The 19635-nt window shown below is 38.6% G+C and overlaps 3 protein-coding genes across 16 annotated transcripts in view; 2 read left to right on the top strand and 1 right to left on the bottom strand.

The window, feature by feature from the left end:
- Positions 1 to 1719, top strand: part of ACSL1 (acyl-CoA synthetase long chain family member 1) — a 38219-nt gene extending 36500 nt beyond the window's left edge. For all 3 annotated transcript variants that reach the window (XM_039700190.1, XM_039700191.1, XM_039700192.1), the window contains exon 21: positions 89 to 1719. In XM_039700190.1, coding sequence (XP_039556124.1) covers positions 89 to 229 — 141 coding nt within the window. In that variant the 3' untranslated portion in view covers positions 230 to 1719. The remainder of the gene's footprint in view (positions 1 to 88) is intronic.
- A 1130-nt stretch (positions 1720 to 2849) lies between these two features.
- On the top strand, positions 2850 to 14479 carry CENPU (centromere protein U). 4 transcript variants are annotated; one of them, XM_039699894.1, is made up of 12 exons: positions 2850 to 3096; positions 3238 to 3309; positions 4815 to 4932; positions 6296 to 6425; positions 6730 to 6820; positions 7883 to 7934; positions 8928 to 9045; positions 9428 to 9506; positions 10545 to 10592; positions 11943 to 12004; positions 13205 to 13361; positions 13988 to 14479. In XM_039699894.1, exons 2-12 carry the CDS (start codon positions 3259 to 3261, stop codon positions 14123 to 14125), a joined length of 1044 nt encoding a protein of 347 aa, XP_039555828.1. In that variant the 5' UTR covers positions 2850 to 3096; positions 3238 to 3258; the 3' UTR covers positions 14126 to 14479. The 4 variants fall into 4 exon arrangements, with proteins under 4 accessions (XP_039555828.1, XP_039555827.1, XP_039555830.1 ...); XM_039699893.1 differs by having other exon boundaries at positions 2850 to 3136; XM_039699896.1 differs by having other exon boundaries at positions 2852 to 3309; positions 7889 to 7934.
- The window catches only part of PRIMPOL (primase and DNA directed polymerase), a 16541-nt gene continuing 11319 nt past the window's right edge, over positions 14414 to 19635 (bottom strand). For all 9 annotated transcript variants that reach the window (XM_039699883.1, XM_039699886.1, XM_039699884.1 and 6 more), the window contains 7 exons: positions 19398 to 19560; positions 18117 to 18214; positions 17629 to 17715; positions 17436 to 17544; positions 16189 to 16271; positions 16064 to 16110; positions 14414 to 15096 (listed from right to left, as the gene is read on the bottom strand). In XM_039699883.1, the coding sequence (XP_039555817.1) occupies positions 14791 to 15096; positions 16064 to 16110; positions 16189 to 16271; positions 17436 to 17544; positions 17629 to 17715; positions 18117 to 18214; positions 19398 to 19560 (893 nt within the window). In that variant the 3' untranslated portion in view covers positions 14414 to 14790. The remainder of the gene's footprint in view (positions 15097 to 16063; positions 16111 to 16188; positions 16272 to 17435; positions 17545 to 17628; positions 17716 to 18116; positions 18215 to 19397; positions 19561 to 19635) is intronic.

The following is a 19635-nucleotide window of genomic DNA, read 5'->3' as shown; positions in this document are numbered from 1 at the left end:
TGGTCTTTGTTAAGATGTCTGGACAAGTTTTTAATAGTCTTGTCTATTTCAAGAAATACATCTTAGCTAGTAACTTTTTATTTTCCAGGTGAAAGACATTGTCCTGCACGCTGAAATGTTTTCTATTGAAAATGGCCTGTTGACACCAACACTGAAGGCAAAGAGACCAGAACTGCGAAAATACTTCCAGTCACAGATAGATGAACTCTATGCTAATGCCAAAATGTAACTGCAAATGGAATGAGGAAAGTGGCACGTCTGTCTACTGTTGGCCTTCGTATCTATATTTTGACTACAGCAAAAATAGGGAAGGAAACTGTGCAATCATTAACTTGTACAAAAATGGGTACTTGCCATAGGAACACTGAAGAAATGGAACACTGCCTTACTGTCAAGTCGTGTTGCATACTGTTTTTATGGTGACCTACAATTTCCAAAAAGAGCCTTAACTATAAATGGTAACTATATGTAAGTTATTTAATATTTCCTTGGTCAAAAATGGGACTCACCTTCACCAAGGAGCTAAGGTTTTATTGCCAGCATGTTTGCTGTCTGCAGTGTGTTTTGCAGTTGTCAATTCCACAAAGGATTTGGCATCTTTGAAAATGCCTCTAAGTATCTTGCATCCTCAGAAAAATTACTTCAGCTGTTAAAAAAAAACCCCACCACCCAACCAATAAAAAACCCAAACCCTTACAGTTTGCATGGCTGGTATCATATCTTTTGTTAGTCCCAATATTAACTGGGGCAAGGCCTCTGAGCTGTATCTCCCCTCTACATCTACAGCCAGTTATGGGATGTACTTCTGTAAGGTAGAAGTCAGCACTCCACACAGAGAAGACTGATGAATAGAAGTTCCTCAAGAGTCTGCATATGGTGGTTCTGCACTGTGTGGATGCAGTTCATTCAGCAAGTGTACCTCTGCTGTATTAACATGATTCTGGAGTGGTGCCAGCCCTGCAAATGAGCAGATCCCAACTCTGGCAAGAACACTAGAGACCTAAAAACCAAGTCAGAAGGCTGGGCTATGCTAACAGTCAGGGTAAACATTGCACCTGTACCAGACACTTGTTTCCCTGAAATGAACTTGTATTTTAAATGTTTTATAAAAATGTGCCAGGCCCTCTGTAAGTGGAAGAGCTTCTGACATAACCTGTTTTCTGTACTTTATGTATGAGCCACTGAGTACTCTTCACTGAATAGAAAAATAGGTCAGGTAGAATGTTTTTGCCTGATGGTTTGCAGCAATTGGAATGACTTGTACATGCCAACAGAACTGTGTGTTGGCCCAAGATAGGTATTTGTTCAGGGATAAAAACCTAATTCCCAGATAAAATGCAAAATAATAACTAGTTATTATCTTTTGTTTGAAAAATCAGCAGAAATAAGCCTTATTATAGCATAAGTCTTTTGCTATCCTTAACAGAGTTGGTTTTGCATTAACATTCGTTGCTGTTTTTTGAAAACATGGATATATGTAAAATACAAGCACAACAAGGTTTGCACTAAGATTTGTGTGTGATTGTAATGCACTACTCTGTAGCATAATTTCATATGTGTATACAATTCAGGTACACAAATCCAAGTCAACAGTTAGAGCAGTAGTTTTACATTGAAATTCAAATGTTTGCTTAGTGTTGGCTATTTCTATGTTTTATAAAACCAAAACAATTTTCAAAACCAATGAAGGAAACCAAAATAAATATTTCTGCATTTCAATGCTGTGATGTGTTTGTTTATCCAAGAAAAATGCTGCTGACTAACAAGCCCAGGTGTAATATTCTAACTGACAAGCTGTACAACTCCACTGCTACAGCCATGCTAAACACAGTATAAAGGCTGGTTCTTCACACTTTTGCTTTTGGAAAACACTTATGTTTAAGGTGTTGGCCAGTATTTGTAAGAAAAGGATGTTGTTGGATGTAACTTGCTTTTTCAGTACATTACTAAACAAGCAAATATTTACTTTTATTTTTGTCTTTTTCCTGGCAGTTGTGTTCTTACCTCAAATGACTTAAGTGAAAGGTGGAATTTTCTGAACCTGCCTGGGTGGTAGTGGGCTTCCTTATTCCTGCCCTTGCACCATGTGTTTGGCTTAAATCAGGGGTGTGGTTTGAGACATTTCAGGGATGGAGTTACCAGACCAGGGTAGAGGAAGCACCAACACCTGCACACTAATTAAAGCTCCATGTGAATGTAGATGTCAGTGCAAGATGCTAAGCAAACTTTGGCTCCTACTCACTGTAGAGTTTCTCCTCCTAAGTAATTTTGTATGTTCCTTTATACATTTCTTCCATACTGAAGGAAACTTAAACCCAATTTGTCACTTATTCAATAGCATACTCAAATCTGTGTGCATGCTGCTTGGAAAGGCAGGGAAGTGTCACCACATGCCTCCTACTGGAGCCATCTGAGAGCTGGATGAGAACTGGATCCAAGGTTTATGTTCTTAACATTCTATTGAAGCAGCCTTTCTGGAAAAGCCATCTATCACTACAGAAACAAATTTATGCTCTATTATTTTTGGCTCATGGAGCTAGGTGCTACAGCCAGCAAAATACAAGTCTAAAGAGAGCTTACCACCTCTTAAGCCTAAAGTGTCTATTTTGCTGTTTTAGCTTATTTTGTGGCTAAAGCCAACGAGTGTGTGGGTGCCAGTGTCACCACAGCCAGTGGATAAAGAGGTGTGGCAGTCCATCCAACCGACGGGACTTGACAAATTGCTAAATCTCTTAACAATTTAATTGCCGGAAATGCAATTTGAAGTTTGCAGAAGGGATCTCTTTCGCTTGCTTTTCCAGATGCACAGCATCAGTTTAGGGAGAGGGAGGGGAGAAAAAACCCGGGAATTTCTTGTGGTTTATTTTTTGTGTTTAATCAGAGTCACTAGCAGAAAGCTAAGGACACTGGCGCTTAGGAGGACCCTTCGGCACGCCGGACGCCTCCAGCGGAGCGGAGTCTGGCGGCGCGGGCCCGCTTCCCTTTCCGGCCCGCGGCTCCTCCCCTTCCTTCCCGCCGGCCGCGCGCCTTCCAAAGGCGGCGGGAGGCTGCCCTGAGGGGCCGGGCCGGCGGGAACGGGGTTTTGCCGCTTTTGAAGTGAGCTGAGCGTAATAGCTTGAAGTTAGAATAGTTTGAAGTAACAAAGATTTCCCGTTCTCTCCCAAGCACCGACACAGAGAAAGCTGAGTTGTATCGGGGACAGTTTTTCACTAACTTCGTCCTCGGTTTTGTATTCAGCAGCGTATACTGAACAGCGAAATGTCCTCAAAGAAGAAAATAAAGAAGAAACATGGCAGCTATAAGGTAGAGGTAAGTTCCGCTAGGTAGGGCAGAAATCAAGCAGCCGGTGGTGCGGTTTTGTGGCGTGTTGGAAGGCGGGCGAGCTGGAGGGAGCCGTGTGGGGCTGGCGGAGCTCTCTTGCTCTCTTCGGCTGCACTCTGAGGGGACACCTCGTCGTGGGCTCCGCTTCCTCGCCGAGGGGATTGCAGGGGCAGACACCGAGCTCTTCTCTCTGGTGACCACTGAGAGCTCCAAGGGGAGCGGCCTCAAAGGCTGAGGTTGGATATTAGGAATTCTTCACCCGGAGGGTGCTTGGACACTGGGCCAGGCTCCCCAGGGAAGTGGTCACAGCACCAAGGCTGACAGAATCCAGGGACTGTTTGGGCAGTGCTCTTAGGCACATGGTGTGGCTCTTGGGGTCTGGGCAAGGTCTGGTGTGTCCCTTCCAGGGCAGGATATTCCGTGATTCCGTGTTGTGTTACTGTGCAGTCGGGGCCTTGTCTCCGGAGGTGGATGCTCAGGGGTTAATGCACCGCTTGCTTTGCACTGGGAGCTGCTGGGGCCGGCTTGAGGTGCTGATGTGGAGTTTTCCTTTTTCCTTTTAGGAGTAGCACAAAATGGACCATTGACTTTCAAACAGGCAGAGTTTAAAAACAATCTCATACAAGAAGATTTATAGAGAAAGTAGTTGATGTGTATATTTGGTACTATAATAGAAATGCTGGGGCACGTTTAAAAACAATCTCATACAAGAAGATTTATAGAGAAAGTAGTTGATGTTATTTGGTAGTTATTAGGTAACTAATAACTAATTAGTTAGTAATTAGGTAGTTATTTGGTACTATAACAGAAATGCTGGGGCAGTGCTAAGTACTGGTAAAATTAAAAAGCTTCAGAGGTCAGTCTTTTCTGGTTATAATGCACCCTACTGGTATACACAGAAATTAGAGAGGAAAGTCACTTATGCGCTTTGTGAATGGCTCACAACTCTTTCCACAACTGTTTCATAAACTAGAGTCATTCTTCCTTACCCTTCTGCTTTACAGAAGTGTCTCTGTAATTCTTGATTTATAAATTCCACATTTTTTTTAAATAAGAAGTTACTCTATAGCTTTTCAGTTTCTTAAGATGCAAGTAATTAAATTGGACAAGGGTGGAAATTTATGTGATATAGAGATGAAAGAAGAAATATTTTAATGCCTGAAAAAAAAAACTACAGGTCACAGAAACCAGGTTGGGTGTTATAAGATTTCTATTAGAGTGTTATAAGATTTCTAAGTTTGTATACTTCTATGAAATAAGACAAAGCTTGCAGTAGAATACAGTGTCAAATAGCAGAACATAAACATTTTATACCATCACTTATTATAGGGGGAAAACCCCACAGCCGAGACAAAAACATGCTTTAAATTCTTATGCCAAAGCTTAGGAGTCAATATTCTGGTTAAGTGTATTTCTAGCCAAATATTCTTGACATTTATTGTCACATTTAATCTGTGGTACATTAACTGGCTGTTAATTTTGTACCCATCCAGGAGCACAAAGCCGACTCCAATCTTCGCTGGAAGTCGCTTCCACTTGAGGAACCAGATGTCTCAAGGATATTGAAGGTAGCAGAAACAAATCAGCTTGAGGAGCTTGATGATTCCTTTGGTTAGTACTATCTTGAATGTCATTTAATGTATGATTTTCACAACCAACCACATGGACAAAATACTTCAGGTGCTTACCTAGGAAAAGGTTTTGGTTCTTTGCAAGAGAAGGTAATGGAGAGGAGAGACAGATGGGATTTTGTGTTATTTTCTGTAATTTAGGAAGTAACAGGAATAATGCTGTAGTATGTGCAGACAAAAGTCAATGGAAAAATACTGGCTATTCCACCTTTATAGTCTGAATGGGAGCATTTCACACATCATAATATTGCAGCTGTGTAAGAACTCACAGTTAAAAACCAAAGTTCAATATCTTAACTTATTCTTTATTAAATTACATAAATGATGAAGTGACATTTTTACCATTGTAAGAGTATTCATGGTAGCAGACCTGGACGTTTGCAGGGATGTTTTTCTGCTGCTTTCAGGTGTTACTTAAAGAAATAACATAAAGCCATAGAATTTTTGGTGAAGGATTAAAACCACTTCCCTGCTTTATATTGGACTTGTGTAATGAGGCCTCAATACACAGGAACAGAATCAATTTAGAGGACTCCTCTGTGTGGAGTCCTCTGTTATATCTGTGTATTTTTTGTTTAAACAATGTATAATTAGAAGCTGTAGAGAAAATGTTAAGAGCCATTTCTCAACTGTAATAGTTATTACTCTGGGCAAACTACAGAAATATAAACGTGACTTAGGAGCAGCATTGACAATGAGCTATAAAAAACAATTTAGCAAAAGGGTTGTTTGTAAGGCAAGGCTGCAAAATGAAAAGCTCTTTTCTTTATTTCTGTGGTATGTATTTAGAACACAAAAAGGATGCCAACTGACATGAATGTAAACTAACACAAAAGTTTTGTAAAATTGTGCTTGAAAAAGAAATTTATACTGTGGAAGGCATGCTAAAACCTAAATTTTTTATTTTGGTAACTGCCTTCAAGAATTCTACATTTAGGAATATTCTGTAGCAGCAGTGATTGCCTTCTCATAACATCCACTAAAGCAGTTTAAAATCTATATTAAAAAAAGAAAGAAAGTAGCTGTTTGAATATGTAGAAAGGTTATGTATGTCATAGCAAAAGAGCCTTGAAATAAACTGTACCAAGTATTTTGCTTGCTCTGTTCCATGTGTACATGCTGGTTTGGGTTAGTAAAGAAATAGCAGGTGGATGGGTACAGAAACTCTTAAACCTTTCACTATGTATTTTTTCATAATCCTCAGATAATACTTGTAAGAAGAACTTCCTTTTTATTAGTTAGTAAACCACAGCTATTCTAACTAAATGCTTATTGGCTGGCAGTGCTCTTTGCCTTAAAAGATGGGAGCAGTGCTCATACAGTTTCTTCTTTGTTCTTTATAGATCACCCTTTGCACAGTACTGCTGTGGATGCTTATGGAGAGGGACATTCCCAAAACGAGGCGCTCGGTCGTGTTTCAGCATCACAAAGGCAAAATACGGACAGACGGTCTGCTGGGAAGAAAAAAAAATTGTCAGCATTTCATTTCATCTTTAGATTTTTAGATTTACAGGGAAAAGTGTTCTACTTAAATTATATGTAACAAAGAAAATTATTTTAAAAATATTTGAATTAACATTTTAGTATATTTTTCATATGTTTATTCAAATCTGGTTGAAATCTGAAATTGTCTTGCTATTTAATTCAAGCAAAAACTTTGATAGTACTTGTATGAGACATAGCTGTACAAAATGTTCCCCAAAACACAAGGTTTTGTGTATATGGTTGAAGATCATCCTTCCTCAGAGGGTAGTAGTGTATGTTTTTCTTTTCCCAGTAAAAAACCACGTCACTCAAGGCCCTGCAACGGTGATGTTGAGGAATTCAATGCAGCTGATGCTGGAGAGGAACCCCTTAAGGAGAATGTGGTACTGAAAAAGTTTCATGATTATTATCAGTCAATTTAATTTTAGTTTACTTCATGCCATGCCTACATTAGAGGGTGGGGGGAGAGAAAGACCTTCAGTTTCTTTCTTAGTACTTTATTGTATCCAATAAAGTACTGGAGGACTTTAAATAAAGGACTGATTATTTTATCAGTCCTCATAGTATTCCAGTGAGGTGGCCAAGTGAAATGCTTAAAGCTACAAGTCATCACGTCACCAAGCAATGTAATAGCCAGGTGTTCCTGGATCCTGTAGCCTATTCTCTTGCTGGTTTTTTTATATTCTTTCATTTTTTCAGTCATCTTCTTTGCATCTGCAGTGTTCTCAAAGAATGGCATACTAGCTGGAATCCTTTGTTTAGTATTGAAGCAAAATGGGTTTATCAGAAACAGAATATGTATAAAATTAATTCTGAATATGTGGTAGAATTAAAAGCCATTCAGTTTTGAATGAGTGTTTTTGAACACGTACTGCACAATTAAAGCTGCCAGACATACAGCAGGAATCAACTGTCTGCAGGCCCAAGAAAGTAACCTATGATGAAAGAAGCTCTGCAGTAGCTGGAACAAGAGTTTTTTATGTATTGAAACATTGGAATTGTACACTCAGTACAGAGTGTTAGTCTTTCATCAGCAGGCTGGATGTATGCAGCACAAGTGCTGTTGTGGTGTCACAAAGTAGTCAAAGTAGAGAAAGGATTGGGACAGAATGTGGCTGAAAAGGAAGGTGAGCAGGCACTGCTGGTCAGAGAAATGTTAATCCTGGTCAGTGACTGTCCTGAACCAAGGGTCCTTAAGCTCCTTAGGGTGTCTCCAGCCCTGCTGCATGGCCAATGCCATTGGCAGCCACTGTCCTGCAGCAGGGTGACCACTGGCTGGGACTGGTGGAACAGGCCAAAAGAAATGTTACTGATGCTTCAGTCAGGAAATGCTTTCTGCATTCTGCCTAATGGTCATCTCTTAGGAGTTCAGATGAGTAAATCTAGGGTTTATTCTGGAAGTTAATCTGCTTTTTGTGTCACAGAAAACTCTAAATATTATTCAGTTTCAGGCAAGAGAGGAGCAGCCTTCAGAGGACAGCCCATCAGATCCTTCTGGTAAAGTACACTTTTCAGAGCTCCCATATTGCTTTTCTTCATTCAAGATCAAAGTTTTTCAATGGTTTTCATTTCTGGAATGTAGCAACACAGTGCTTCTAGAAATGGGAAGTTTTAGTTTCGGTTTTGGTATAGACCCCAGTTTGATCCCCATGGTTTGCATCCCTGGACTTGCCTGTTCCTCCCCTGAAGGGGTAAGGCCATAGGTGTGCATTCTGTCTCTAAGTCAGCCTGGTTTCCTTTGGAGGGAAGCCTGGAGCTGTGTCTGTGAAGCTGCAGGAGGTGTCAGTACATCCCTTGGTCTGGGAGCCTGGAGCAGCAGCTTGGGGCAGAACTTGGGGTGCCCTGACTGCAGTGCAAAGACCTTGAGACAGGGAGCTCCAAGACAGTGGCGTTTTTCATTGGGAATAAACTGTCCCTTGTGTCACCTTGCTTCCTTTGAACAGGACCCCATCATGTTTTACTACTGGATTTACACTGGGGAGTGTGTGAAGAAACATAGTTTAACTTTTTGTGGAATTGGTTTATAATGCTATTACAAAGTTTAAAGAAATGTATTTGTGTGTAGTGGGTTTTTGAAGCATGTATGGTATTAATAAAAGAATAACATATATAAGAATGTATATAAATATAAAAGCTCATGATTCTTTGAGTAATGCAAGGTGCAAATTCAGGCTAATAGTTTTTTAACACAAAAAATCACATCTACAGTACACTATGTAGTTTATTACTTACTTTACTGATCTGTTGCTGGGCTTGCTTGAATCAGTAAAGAATAAGAATTAATCCCAGTTCTAAGGTGTTCCCAGGTAAATCTATCACAGTTGCACAGGGAAAGACATGAAATAATTAGAATATTCCTCTTCTCAGATTTCTTGTTAAAATACTCATAACTTTTAGATGGTTATTTTGATGGTGGGCACAAGAGTTTTTCTATTGTTTTACAATGTGTACCAGAATTGTGCAATGCTTATGTTCATTCTGTTGTTCCAGTGGATAGCCCACTTTCTGTACAGGTTTGGTGTCCCAAAGAGCTGAAGAGATCTCCTAGAGATATTACAGAACTGGATGTTGTTCTGGCCGAAGTTGAGAAGATAGCAGCAAATTACAGGTAAATATTCTGCTTTTCCATGGCTGGATATTCAAAGTTTTAAAAAGAAATACCTGGGCTTTTGCTAATGGGCTGCCCTTTAAGGGAATCAGTATTGTATGGTTACATTCTGATGTTAAGGATTATTAAGTATCTATGATACAAATGTTTCTTCACATGTGACCTTGACAGGGTCTCCAGGGATTTGATATTTGTCCAAACATAAACAGCATATCTCAGCTGATATTTTTCAAGGTAGAAATGAAGCTATTGCTAGTATATGAAAGATCTGCAGTTGTCTAGCTGCTTAACTTTGGGTTTTATTTGTTACTCAGATGAAGGGTTTTGGATGAGATTTCACCTTTACTAAACCAAATATGTTTTGTCCCTCTGACTTCTCTAGACAAAGCATAGAATCAAATACTTGCAGAAAGGCTATCAGTGACTTTTCTTCTGCTTTCAAGGATCAGATCACTGATCTTGTAAGTACACCAGAGATAAAATCAGTTTTGTGGTCAAAATACCTATGCTTTTATATTGCCCTTAAGACATTGATTTTACAAGCTGTAAAAGTTTCCAGTCCATAAGCATCATGAAAACACAATTTGTTGTGTGCAGGTTAGGATTGGCTGCCTCTGTGCAGGCTCTCACAAGAATTGCCTCTAGGCACAGCACTGGGGTCATGCAAGTACTTTGCCAAATTGTCACCTTTTGAGAATAGGGAAACATCCAATAATTCTGAAGTGTTGGTCATATTTAAATCATTATGTAGTAAAACTGGTGAGCTGCATAATTGAAATGAGCATACAGCTATGTCAAACACTGTTTTCAAAGCTCATTGACTAGAGTTTTAAAAGGTGGATTTAATTTTTGTGCTGTCTCAGTGACTTCTTAGTAAGGTCTCTAACATATTCCAGGGAAAATCATCATTTTTGAATTAACATTTTGAACATAACTGTAAGTGTAAGATATTCAAGAACCATCTGGAGAATCGTGTGCCATGTGCTCTAGGATGACCCTGCTTGAGCAGGGAAGTTGGACCAGAAGACCCACGGTGATCCCTTCCAGCCTGAGCCATCCTGTGATTTATTGGCTGGAAAGATTAAGGTGATTCTGATGGGTAAAATAAACTCAGAGCTGTGCAGGAGTTGTGCCAAGTACAATGGCTAAGTACTAAAGCTATAGTTCTGAGTAGTTCCTTAGAAGTAACAAGTGTTGGAATTACCAGATTTATAATCTATGTAAAGATACAGAAAAATTAAGGTAGGTATTATTATAGGAATTGGTACCAGAAGTATTATTTGCACTAACTGCTTTTGTGCTACAGTTTTCCTCTGGCATGAGGAGAGAGGGAAGAATCAATACACAAAAGGGTGATGTCCCTTTGAACCAGGGTTGCTGGTTTTTTTTTTAGTAAATAACCAACTTTTTATGTTATTCCTAAGTAATTCTTGCAACAATGTTTTTAGGAGGATAGTGATGAACTCAACCTGTCAACCTGTAATTCTTCTTCTCTGTAGATAGCAGAAGTCCAGGAATTAAAGAATATGAAGAGAAAAAATGCTAAGGTAAATACATGTATCTCACTAGATTGTAGAGCATACAGTTGTGGGCATTGAAATGTTGATAACTTGACTGGAAGAGACAAAACAATTCACAGAAAGGTGTACTGTACTCAGAATCAACTGCACAAACAGAGGTTAGGGAACTACATGAATTTTTTTGGAAAATATCTGGATAAATGTGGTGGATTGCAAACTCCAGGTGTATACTGCTATATGGTGTAAAAAGAATGAATGCACATTAGGATGGGTAAGATCTATGCATGTCAATTACTCTTTTGGCTTTTTGTGGTTTGGGGTTTTTTTTGGTTTTTTTTAATGAGTGAGGCCTCTGGAGAGCCAGTTAAATAATGAGAGTTAACCTTAAATGAAACATAAATGAATATAAAATCTAGGAGAGCAGCAAAGATGGCAACCTGTGAGGATAGAATGGGATTGCTTAATTTAAAGAAGGGAAGACTCAGGCAGCTGCATTCCCTAAATAGATGCAGAATTTTTGTTCAGAGGAAGACAGTTCCTCTCTTCATTTATAGCAAGTAGGAATTTGCTGAAAATGCAGTAGGGATGTTGACAGAAGGAGGCACTAGTGTAAGGGCAGAAAAACATTGCACTGGTTTCATCAGGGAGAGGTGAATGCCCTGCAGAAGAGAGATTTAAGAGCAGCTTAGGCACTGTCTGGATTTCTGCCCACATTAACATCTTCTGCAAAATTTTCAATGGCAAAATAGCTTTAACAAATAGTCAACACAAAGCTTATCCTGGGAGGTAGCAATTAATATGGCAGTCTTATTGACTTGGGGTGATATGGTAAACTGCTCTGCATGTAAAATGAAAATTGTAATACACAACTAGCATTCACAGCCACTCAGATTTATCCTTAGTTTGCTTCTTAGACATTTGTTTAAAATTAAATTTTTAGTTGCTAAATTTAAATTTATTAAGAGTTTTGGGTGTTACTTTTTTTTTTTAATTGCATGTTATATTAAAGAAAGCTTACTTAGTTATGGCAATCATCCTGAACACACATTCACATTAATTTTCATTTTTAAACCTAAAACCTCCTAGAGTTCATAATGTTTGAAATCAAAATGTCACCAACTCCTTTTGTATGCTTGTAAATCCAGCGTTTCTTAAGAAAAATTTTGGATGGAGATTAGAGTTTGACATTTTAAACAGCTTTAAATTGTTTCAAATACAGATGTAACATATGGCAGTTTATCAGGTCTGGTATCTTAGGATCTTCCACAATGACAACCAGTGTAAAACCTCAGAGAAATAAAAGGCAATGAAATTTGAGTTGTTTGCCTTTGAAGTTTTAGAAACTGTTTCACAGACTTTGCTCACTGTCTGTTTCAGGCAATAACCAACATCAAAAAGAAAAGGCAGCAACTGGTGCAAGCCAGAGAAGAGCTAATTGGGTATGTTTCTAATGAAGCACCATAATAGCCTGAAGAACTTAAAGAGTCTGGTATTTTGTAACTCGGAAGGGAAAGTAACTTTTTTTGTTCTCTCATTTTCTTTTCATGAAGTTACCACTGTCTTGCTTTTTGTTTTTACAAAAGCTCATGATAACCTCTCCTTTACATATTTCAGTTGCCTAGGCAGTCATTCTTGCAACTAGTTATTGGGAGGATGTTTTACACCATATGTTCATAGGAAGAACACCAGTGATAGTATTTGAATTGCAAAGGTGCTGGCTCATAAATTACAGAGGTCATACAGAGGATTCTTTGGTTTTGAGGTGGGAGAGTGTATTTCACCCCTGCAGGTGGGCAGGGGTTGCTCTTAGTACATGATTTATTTCCTTCTCATGTGGCCACATAATTCCCCTTCTCTAACTTGACATTAATCTTAAGTGTCTTTTAGATACACAACACAGGAATTGTGTGCTTGGAAGAACCATTAGACTTCCCCAAATCCCTTGGGTTGCTAGTGACAAGCTTTATACTGAAGCTGCATTTAACATACACCCTGTGAGGTAACTGTAGGGAACCATGGGCTTGAATCCACAAAAACAGGGTAAAAACCTTTTCTCCATGGCCATGAGAGGTTATTTTCTTTGTAGTACTATGGACAGACTTCTCAGAGAACTATTTGAAGCCCCTGAAAGCTGTCTTCACATTTTTGTATGTTGTGTTTTAATCCTTTGATCATTTTAGAAAGTTTGTTTTTCCTGCAGCCCTGTTGTATGAAAATCACTGTTGGTGCTCAGTTTTTGGAGTGCTACTTTAATGGATCAAGCACTCCAGGTTATTTAGCAGATGTGTAGGTAGATTGTAGATCCTGAATATGCTTCAGCATAAGCACTGAACAACTGAGCTTTGCAGGCAGGGGTGTGCAGAAGCAGAACACCTTGTATTTAAGAAACTACACTTCAAAAATGTAAATGCCTAAGAAAGAGTGGTGACATTGTCAGACTCAAAAGAGAGCTTTGGGTCTTTTTGGTGTATTTGGACTCATGCCCCTGTTTAAGTACTATGCTTGTTCTGCCTTCTATAGTAACCTGTGTTTTGTATTTCTGACCAACCTTTTAAGAATTCCTTCAGAGGAAATAGGGTCATAGTTACTCATGCAATAAATATGCAGATGTAAGCATCAAAGTCTGGATCTTTTTTCAGGGCTGAACCGCAACTGACACAACTACAAAAAGAATATGCTGAGTTACAGGAAAGGAAATCTTCCTTGAGGCAAACAATTGAATTAATTACTGATTTAAAGGAGATCCAGCAAGACTGTTTGGATTATAGAGAAGAAAACCCAAAAGAAAAAGTGGTAGTAAGTACATATTCTGCATGTGTTTCAGTTTTTTAAGTGTTTTTATTTTATGACATTTATTAACATCTCTTAAGTAGCAGTATTATGTTGTCTTTGTGGAAGCAGCCTGAGAATCATTGCTGAACTTTACTGTAGTATCTCACTTGTTTTTTTGGTCTCATATTAGAACTTGAAGTATTTCAGAGAAGTTTCTGCTGCCTTGCTCTCAGTATCCAGGAATTTAAATGACATAGAAATTAAACAGTTACCTTAGTTGTAACTTTTTAATAGAAATTGAAGATTACCAGTAGGCCAGAAGTAATTAATTTTTTGTGTTGTTACTGTTCACAAGTAGAGAAAGCTCTGGCACTTCCATGTAAGACATTTGATGCTGAGAACAGTGCTGGTATGTCATGTCCAGAGTAACTTCTCATGCAGCTTCAGGACCTGGTGTGGGATTTTCTGTGGACAAGGCTTACACACCTGGCATGTGTAAGGGAAATCCTCAGTTTCAGAAGACACTCTAATTTTGGCTGTTGTTCACTTTTAAAGGTCATCTTGTGCCACTTTAGAGGAAAAATAAATACTGATATGTAAGTGATCTTTCCAAGAGTTAAAAATGTTGCCTTTTATTTCCTTATGAACAGTATGGAACTTCCAGCCTCCCTGCTCTTCTGGTGGAGTCTCAGAGAATTCTAGGAGCAGAAAGGCACTTCGAGAGTATCAATATGAAATTGGAAGAGGCTCTGGCTGCACGAAAAGAGCAGAAATCAAAGAAAAATTAAGTGTCTTTTTAAGACTTTCAGACATGCAGTAGGAACAGTTATTAAGAGGCATCAGTGCTTAAAGCTTGTTTAATCATTGTTACTCTGTTTTGTTTCAGTGTTTAAAAGAAGTCAACAACTTAGAGATTGTATCTTTTTATTGTCAAATAGTCTCAGAATATCAATGAAAGGAAATAGTGATCCCAGTTAATAAAACTTTTCTGTACTCTGAACAATGCTGGGTGTTAATCTTGTCCTGTTAAAATAATCTTGAGAGGAATATATTCATAAAGAGAACACAGACTCTGGTTCAACAAAGATGAATAAACAAATCTTTTTATTAAATTTGAATTTGAAATAAATTATTTAATCTCATTTATGGAAATAAAAAGTCTGTTTTGTTGGCTTCTCAATAAAACTTGGACATACAACTAACAAAACAGAAAGCGTACAGCAAAGAGCATTAAAAGTGCTAAGCTTGGAGCAGCATCCACAATGAGTATTTTAGTCCAGCTCTCTTCAGCCCCCATGTGATCTTCCATGATCTCCTCATGCCTGCTGAGGTTCACCCAGGCTCTCCATTCTTCATCTTGCAGCTCTGGAGTGGTGCTTGTGAACCACCCCGCAGGACCCTTCACACCAGCATGTGACACACGAGTGTCATTCACTGCTGGCCAGGCCTGTGCTTAGCTGCCTTCTTTAGTGTAGAGGTCTTCTTTCCTTAAAGCTTCCAAAAGAACTTCATCTGGGATTTCTTCCATGGCATAATTCAGACTGTCATCTGCAGCTTCAGCTAGTTCCACATCTTCAGCAGCTTCTAGGAAACAGGCATCGTCACTTGTGTTTTCCCACTCACTGTCTGACAACAGGAAGTCTTGAGACCAGCTGTTCTCTGGAGATGCTGAGCTTTTTGACAAGTCTGACACATTAGAATGTGGATTTACTTTTCCTTCTTTGTGCCCCCTGTCATCCATTAGCATGGACTCTTCTTCCTTTGAGAAAAAGAACATCACTTATTTCATATGCAAATATTCTTGATACCTTCAACTGCTCTGCAAGTTTGAAGTTTGTGCTGTCACACAGAATGGACACAGCAGAAAGCTGGCCAACACAACAACATTTTCAACATATTCATATATAGCCACATGAACCTGTGGAAGCCTATTTTAATAGCAGAAATCTGCTGTTTTACTAGCACCCTACAAGTAGCCTGTTGAATACAGCTTCATAAAATAATACCAGGTTAAGTGTCTGTTCAAAGATACTGTCAAGACCTGAAAATACAGTTAAATGACACTTTCTGAAAACTAATAGCTATTGATGAGCTGCTTGAGTAGAGCTCAACATGCCATTCTGCTGTATGATATTTAGAGCTGTATAGTTAAATTTAAAAGTTGAAAAAATACCAATTCTTATTGCCTAAGCAGTGGAAAAACTTGTCTGTTCAGGGCGTAGAGTCTAGGTGCAGGATCAGGTCAGTTTAAATATTCTGCCTGTTTGGGAAACATGCTGCTTTAGTACACTAAAGTGGAGATAAATGAATTTCAGAAATGAGGGTCACTGGCTTACATTTGACTCTGACTGACTCAAGTGCTCCAGAAGCAGTTGTGTTTTACCTTGCATGAAGTCAGACATGCACAGCAGAGCTAAACTTGGGCAGTTTTTCTGTTCTGCACCTGGAGTGGCCTTGAGCTTAGACACTGGGAACTGCTGTTCACATCAGAACAGCAAGTCTTTAGTCCCAGGTGAAGTTACACAATCCCAGTAACTCAGCATTGCTGGAGAACTTAAAAATGAATATATGGAGCTACCACACCAGCACAGCTGCTCTGGGAACCTTTTCTATACCACTGCAACAGTGTGTGGAGCTCTCCCAGCAGACTGGGATGTTACTGGGAGTATCCAGGGTCTTCCAGGGCCTCATAAGAACTTAAGGATCTCAACAGGACAAAAACATACCTCTTTGAAAAGAGCTGGGAGGCATATCCCAGGTGGCAGTGGAAAACCTAAATCAAATATAAGACATTAATGAAAATTAACTTTCCAAAATGTATTAAGAATAATTGAGATCACAGACTACATACTTTGTGATTTGAAGTTTTGTTCTCTGCAGACAGGATCGTGACACTTTTGATACCAGACTTCATTCTTTAGATCTACCAGAATCCTAAGAATGAAATTATTTAGATTTTTAGTAACAGTACATAAACAAAGTGAATTCATGTGGTAGGAAACTAACACTAAATGAACAGGTTTTGTTTGTCCTCAGCTATGGACATTGCTTTCATACTCTTGGCATACTTACTGCACACTTGTTTTGTACAATTTTTAGTAAACTGCAGGTTTCTTAAGTTTAAAGAAATAAATTTTTAAGACTAACATCTGAAAGTGAAATTTAGTCAATGTCATTACATTAAGCTTGGAAGAGAAAGTCATCAAATTAAGATTACCATACAGGACTTAACTCTAAGATAAGATTTTGTTGCTGCTGCTGTTACAGATAATTTCATTATAAAAACCACATAAAATCACTATTTTCTGTCAACTGATTAGGCCACCCAGCTTTTTCAACTGTGCTTTAGAAACACTAAACTTCAAGCAACTCACTGGAGAAACAGCAAGTTCATCCAGCTGTGGGGTTTTTTGAATATCCCTGTTTCTCAGAAACACATTTCCTTATGTTTCAGTGATTTTAAATGTTACATAAATTATTTCTAAGTTAAAATATTTACACTAATGATATATTGTAATTCTCATATAATCTAAAAAACAGACTTTCCATCATTTATTTTGCTAAAACTATAGAAAGTCTGAGTCCTTGTAGAGTCACTAGCAAAACTCATCTTGATTCATGTGGCAGGAATTACCATTCTAAAATGGCAATTCTTAATCATTAAAAGGACAGAGTCATTTTAGTAATGTAAGTATGTAATTTAAGATGCACTGTAAATGAATTCAAAAGCAGTCTGCTTGCTTTCTTATTTTTCAGCTTCCTAGCTGGGAAGTATCAAAACACAGTACTGTGGAATAGCTTTAACATACTCTGTGTTAGCATCGCTGGGCCCATATTTTAAATACCATGAAGATTACTTCACAGAATTATTAGAAATAAAAGCCCAGTTATCACAAAGTAAACTTGGAGAGGGGATAAATAGTTTCTTTGCTTTTGTGGGGTTTTTTTGTAATTAAAAGATTGTATCCCCACAGAGCAAGACAGCAGAAGTTGTAACAGTTGCTGATTCTATCCTTAAGAGTTTTTTTGGCATTTCTAGAGAATAACAGTTGAACAGGAAAATAAAGCTGTTTTAAACTGAATAGTTAAAGGACATACATGATATTGTTACTTTTGTGAGCTCTGCCGATATTTTCACACCAACGGTAACCAGAAATATCATAAATAAGTAGTTCTTTGAGAGAGAAGTAACTCCATTGTCGTATCCCTGAGGAAAAAAAATAATTATTTAAATTCTTTCTAACTAGTGCTGCAGAAGACTCATTTGTAAACAGTAAGGTGGTCTCTTTACCTCCTCGTAGCCCATCTTTATTAACCAAAGAACGAACAAAATTATCAATTTCTGGATATGGCGAACCCTGGTAACCTTCCATGGGATCTGTTAAACCAAAGGCCACAAACACACACTGTTAGAGGGTTTGCCACTGTCATGTGCCATTGTAACACACACACTTTAGATGGACCACGGGCAGAAAATGTACATGAATCACATCACACCCTTAAATCAAACCAGAGATAAAGCCACTGTTACTTTCTTGTAGGTCTTTAAAGTGCCACCCCCAAGGTGCAGAGGGAGCTGGGACAAAGCAAGACAGCTGTGGGTACAGGAGGGAGGGTCAGTGGCATTCAGGTGCTGCAGAGCATCCTTCAGTGCAGATGTACTCTGCCTCCTGCAGAAAGGCAGCTGAAGGGCCCTCCCAGAAATTACCAGGTGTACAAGTCACAAAACATCTACATTAAGAGTATTTTTTTATATGCAGTAGAAAAGGCTTGAGGTACCTCTGCTGCTTCTGGTAGTTTTACTGTTTAAAAAAGCAGACATTTTTCTCTCCTCCTCTGAAAAGCCAGATGACAGAACTTTTAAGTCATCCCTCGCTCTAAAGAAAGGGGAGAATACAAAGGAAAGAGTAAGATTCTTACAGCACAACACAGTACAATAAACTCCCTGTACCATCCCACAGGGTGGCACAACACGACACAGCCCTGGGCCCAGGGGTGGGCCAGGAGACTCCAGGGCTCCCTGCCAACCCTGACCAGCCCGTGTGGGGCTGTCACTCTGCACCTTTCCCTGTTCCTGCAGCACTTTCCCTTCTGGCCTTGGCAGTTTCCCTGACCCCCATCCCAGGACAGGGGTTCCTCCCCAACAGCAACATTTGGCTCCTGGCCAGAGTCCCAGGACCCACCCATTTAAGGGCTGCTGGTCCACACTCCTACAGCAGGAGTATATATCCTACACATGTAGTATTTATGCAAATATACCCTTTGTAAGGTTTCTTTTTTTTATCACTCTCTACAATGAACTGTTTTTCCTTGCCATATTGCTAACTGGAACCCAGATGATAACAGAAGTCTAAATTCAACACAGCAGAATTTCTCATCTGTATTTATGGTGGATTCAGCTGATGCCTATGATCTGAATACACTGTGTGGTTTACATGTCAGGATTTAAAACCTGAAGTCAGAACAAATACATGTGTTCAGTAAAAATATTAATACTATTTTAACATTTCTGCTACAGCAATGATTAGAATCTTCTTAAGATAAGGTATGACATATTAGAAGTTTAGATTAGATACAGAACACTTGATTATTGTCTGTACAAGTACCCAGCCTACAGAGGGGTCTGCATCAAATGGGAAATCTGGTATGCAAAAAACCATGGAGAGAAACCCTTTGTAGTTTTTATCCTACTCTGAAAAATATTCCACCTTCTTATATTTAACTGACTAGAAATCTGTTAAGTTTTGCTTCCAGAACTACACAGAATCTGACCAAACTTAATAATGATTATGTTTTGGTATTTTGAGTATGTATATAGAAATGAGGCACAATTCAGAGGCTGTAACAGATTTGAAGGCAGGTTTAACAAAAGAACAAGACTCCCAAGAAATTTTTTTCTTCAAAACCAAGAAATTCTACCAGGAACTCCTAAATTACACTGTAACAATATTAATTAAAAAATTGTTTATTCATAACAGTTATTTGTAAATGCTACAGGAGAATTATCATTAAAATAGATATTTAAAAATACCGTACATTTGACTGGAATTAAGTAATTACCCAGTATTGCAGATTAGAGAGGAAAGAAAATATGCTTCTTCCAAGGAAACATCCTTTTCACAGTTGGGGATAAACTTATTATCGTCTGCTATCTTCAGAATCACATTTTTTCCTGCTTTTGATGACTTATACATCCGGAAATTTCTATTCTTTGTATAAACTCCTACAGGAAAACAGATATTTCTTAACACAGCAGTGCTGGCTAGGAATTAACATAACTGAGCACTAGTAAATAAAA

The sequence above is a fragment of the Passer montanus genome, unplaced genomic scaffold (genome assembly GCF_014805655.1).
Source record: "Passer montanus isolate IOZ18808 unplaced genomic scaffold, ASM1480565v1 scaffold14, whole genome shotgun sequence".
Taxonomy (NCBI): domain Eukaryota; kingdom Metazoa; phylum Chordata; class Aves; order Passeriformes; family Passeridae; genus Passer; species Passer montanus.
This window is presented reverse-complemented; position numbering and strand designations above follow the sequence as displayed.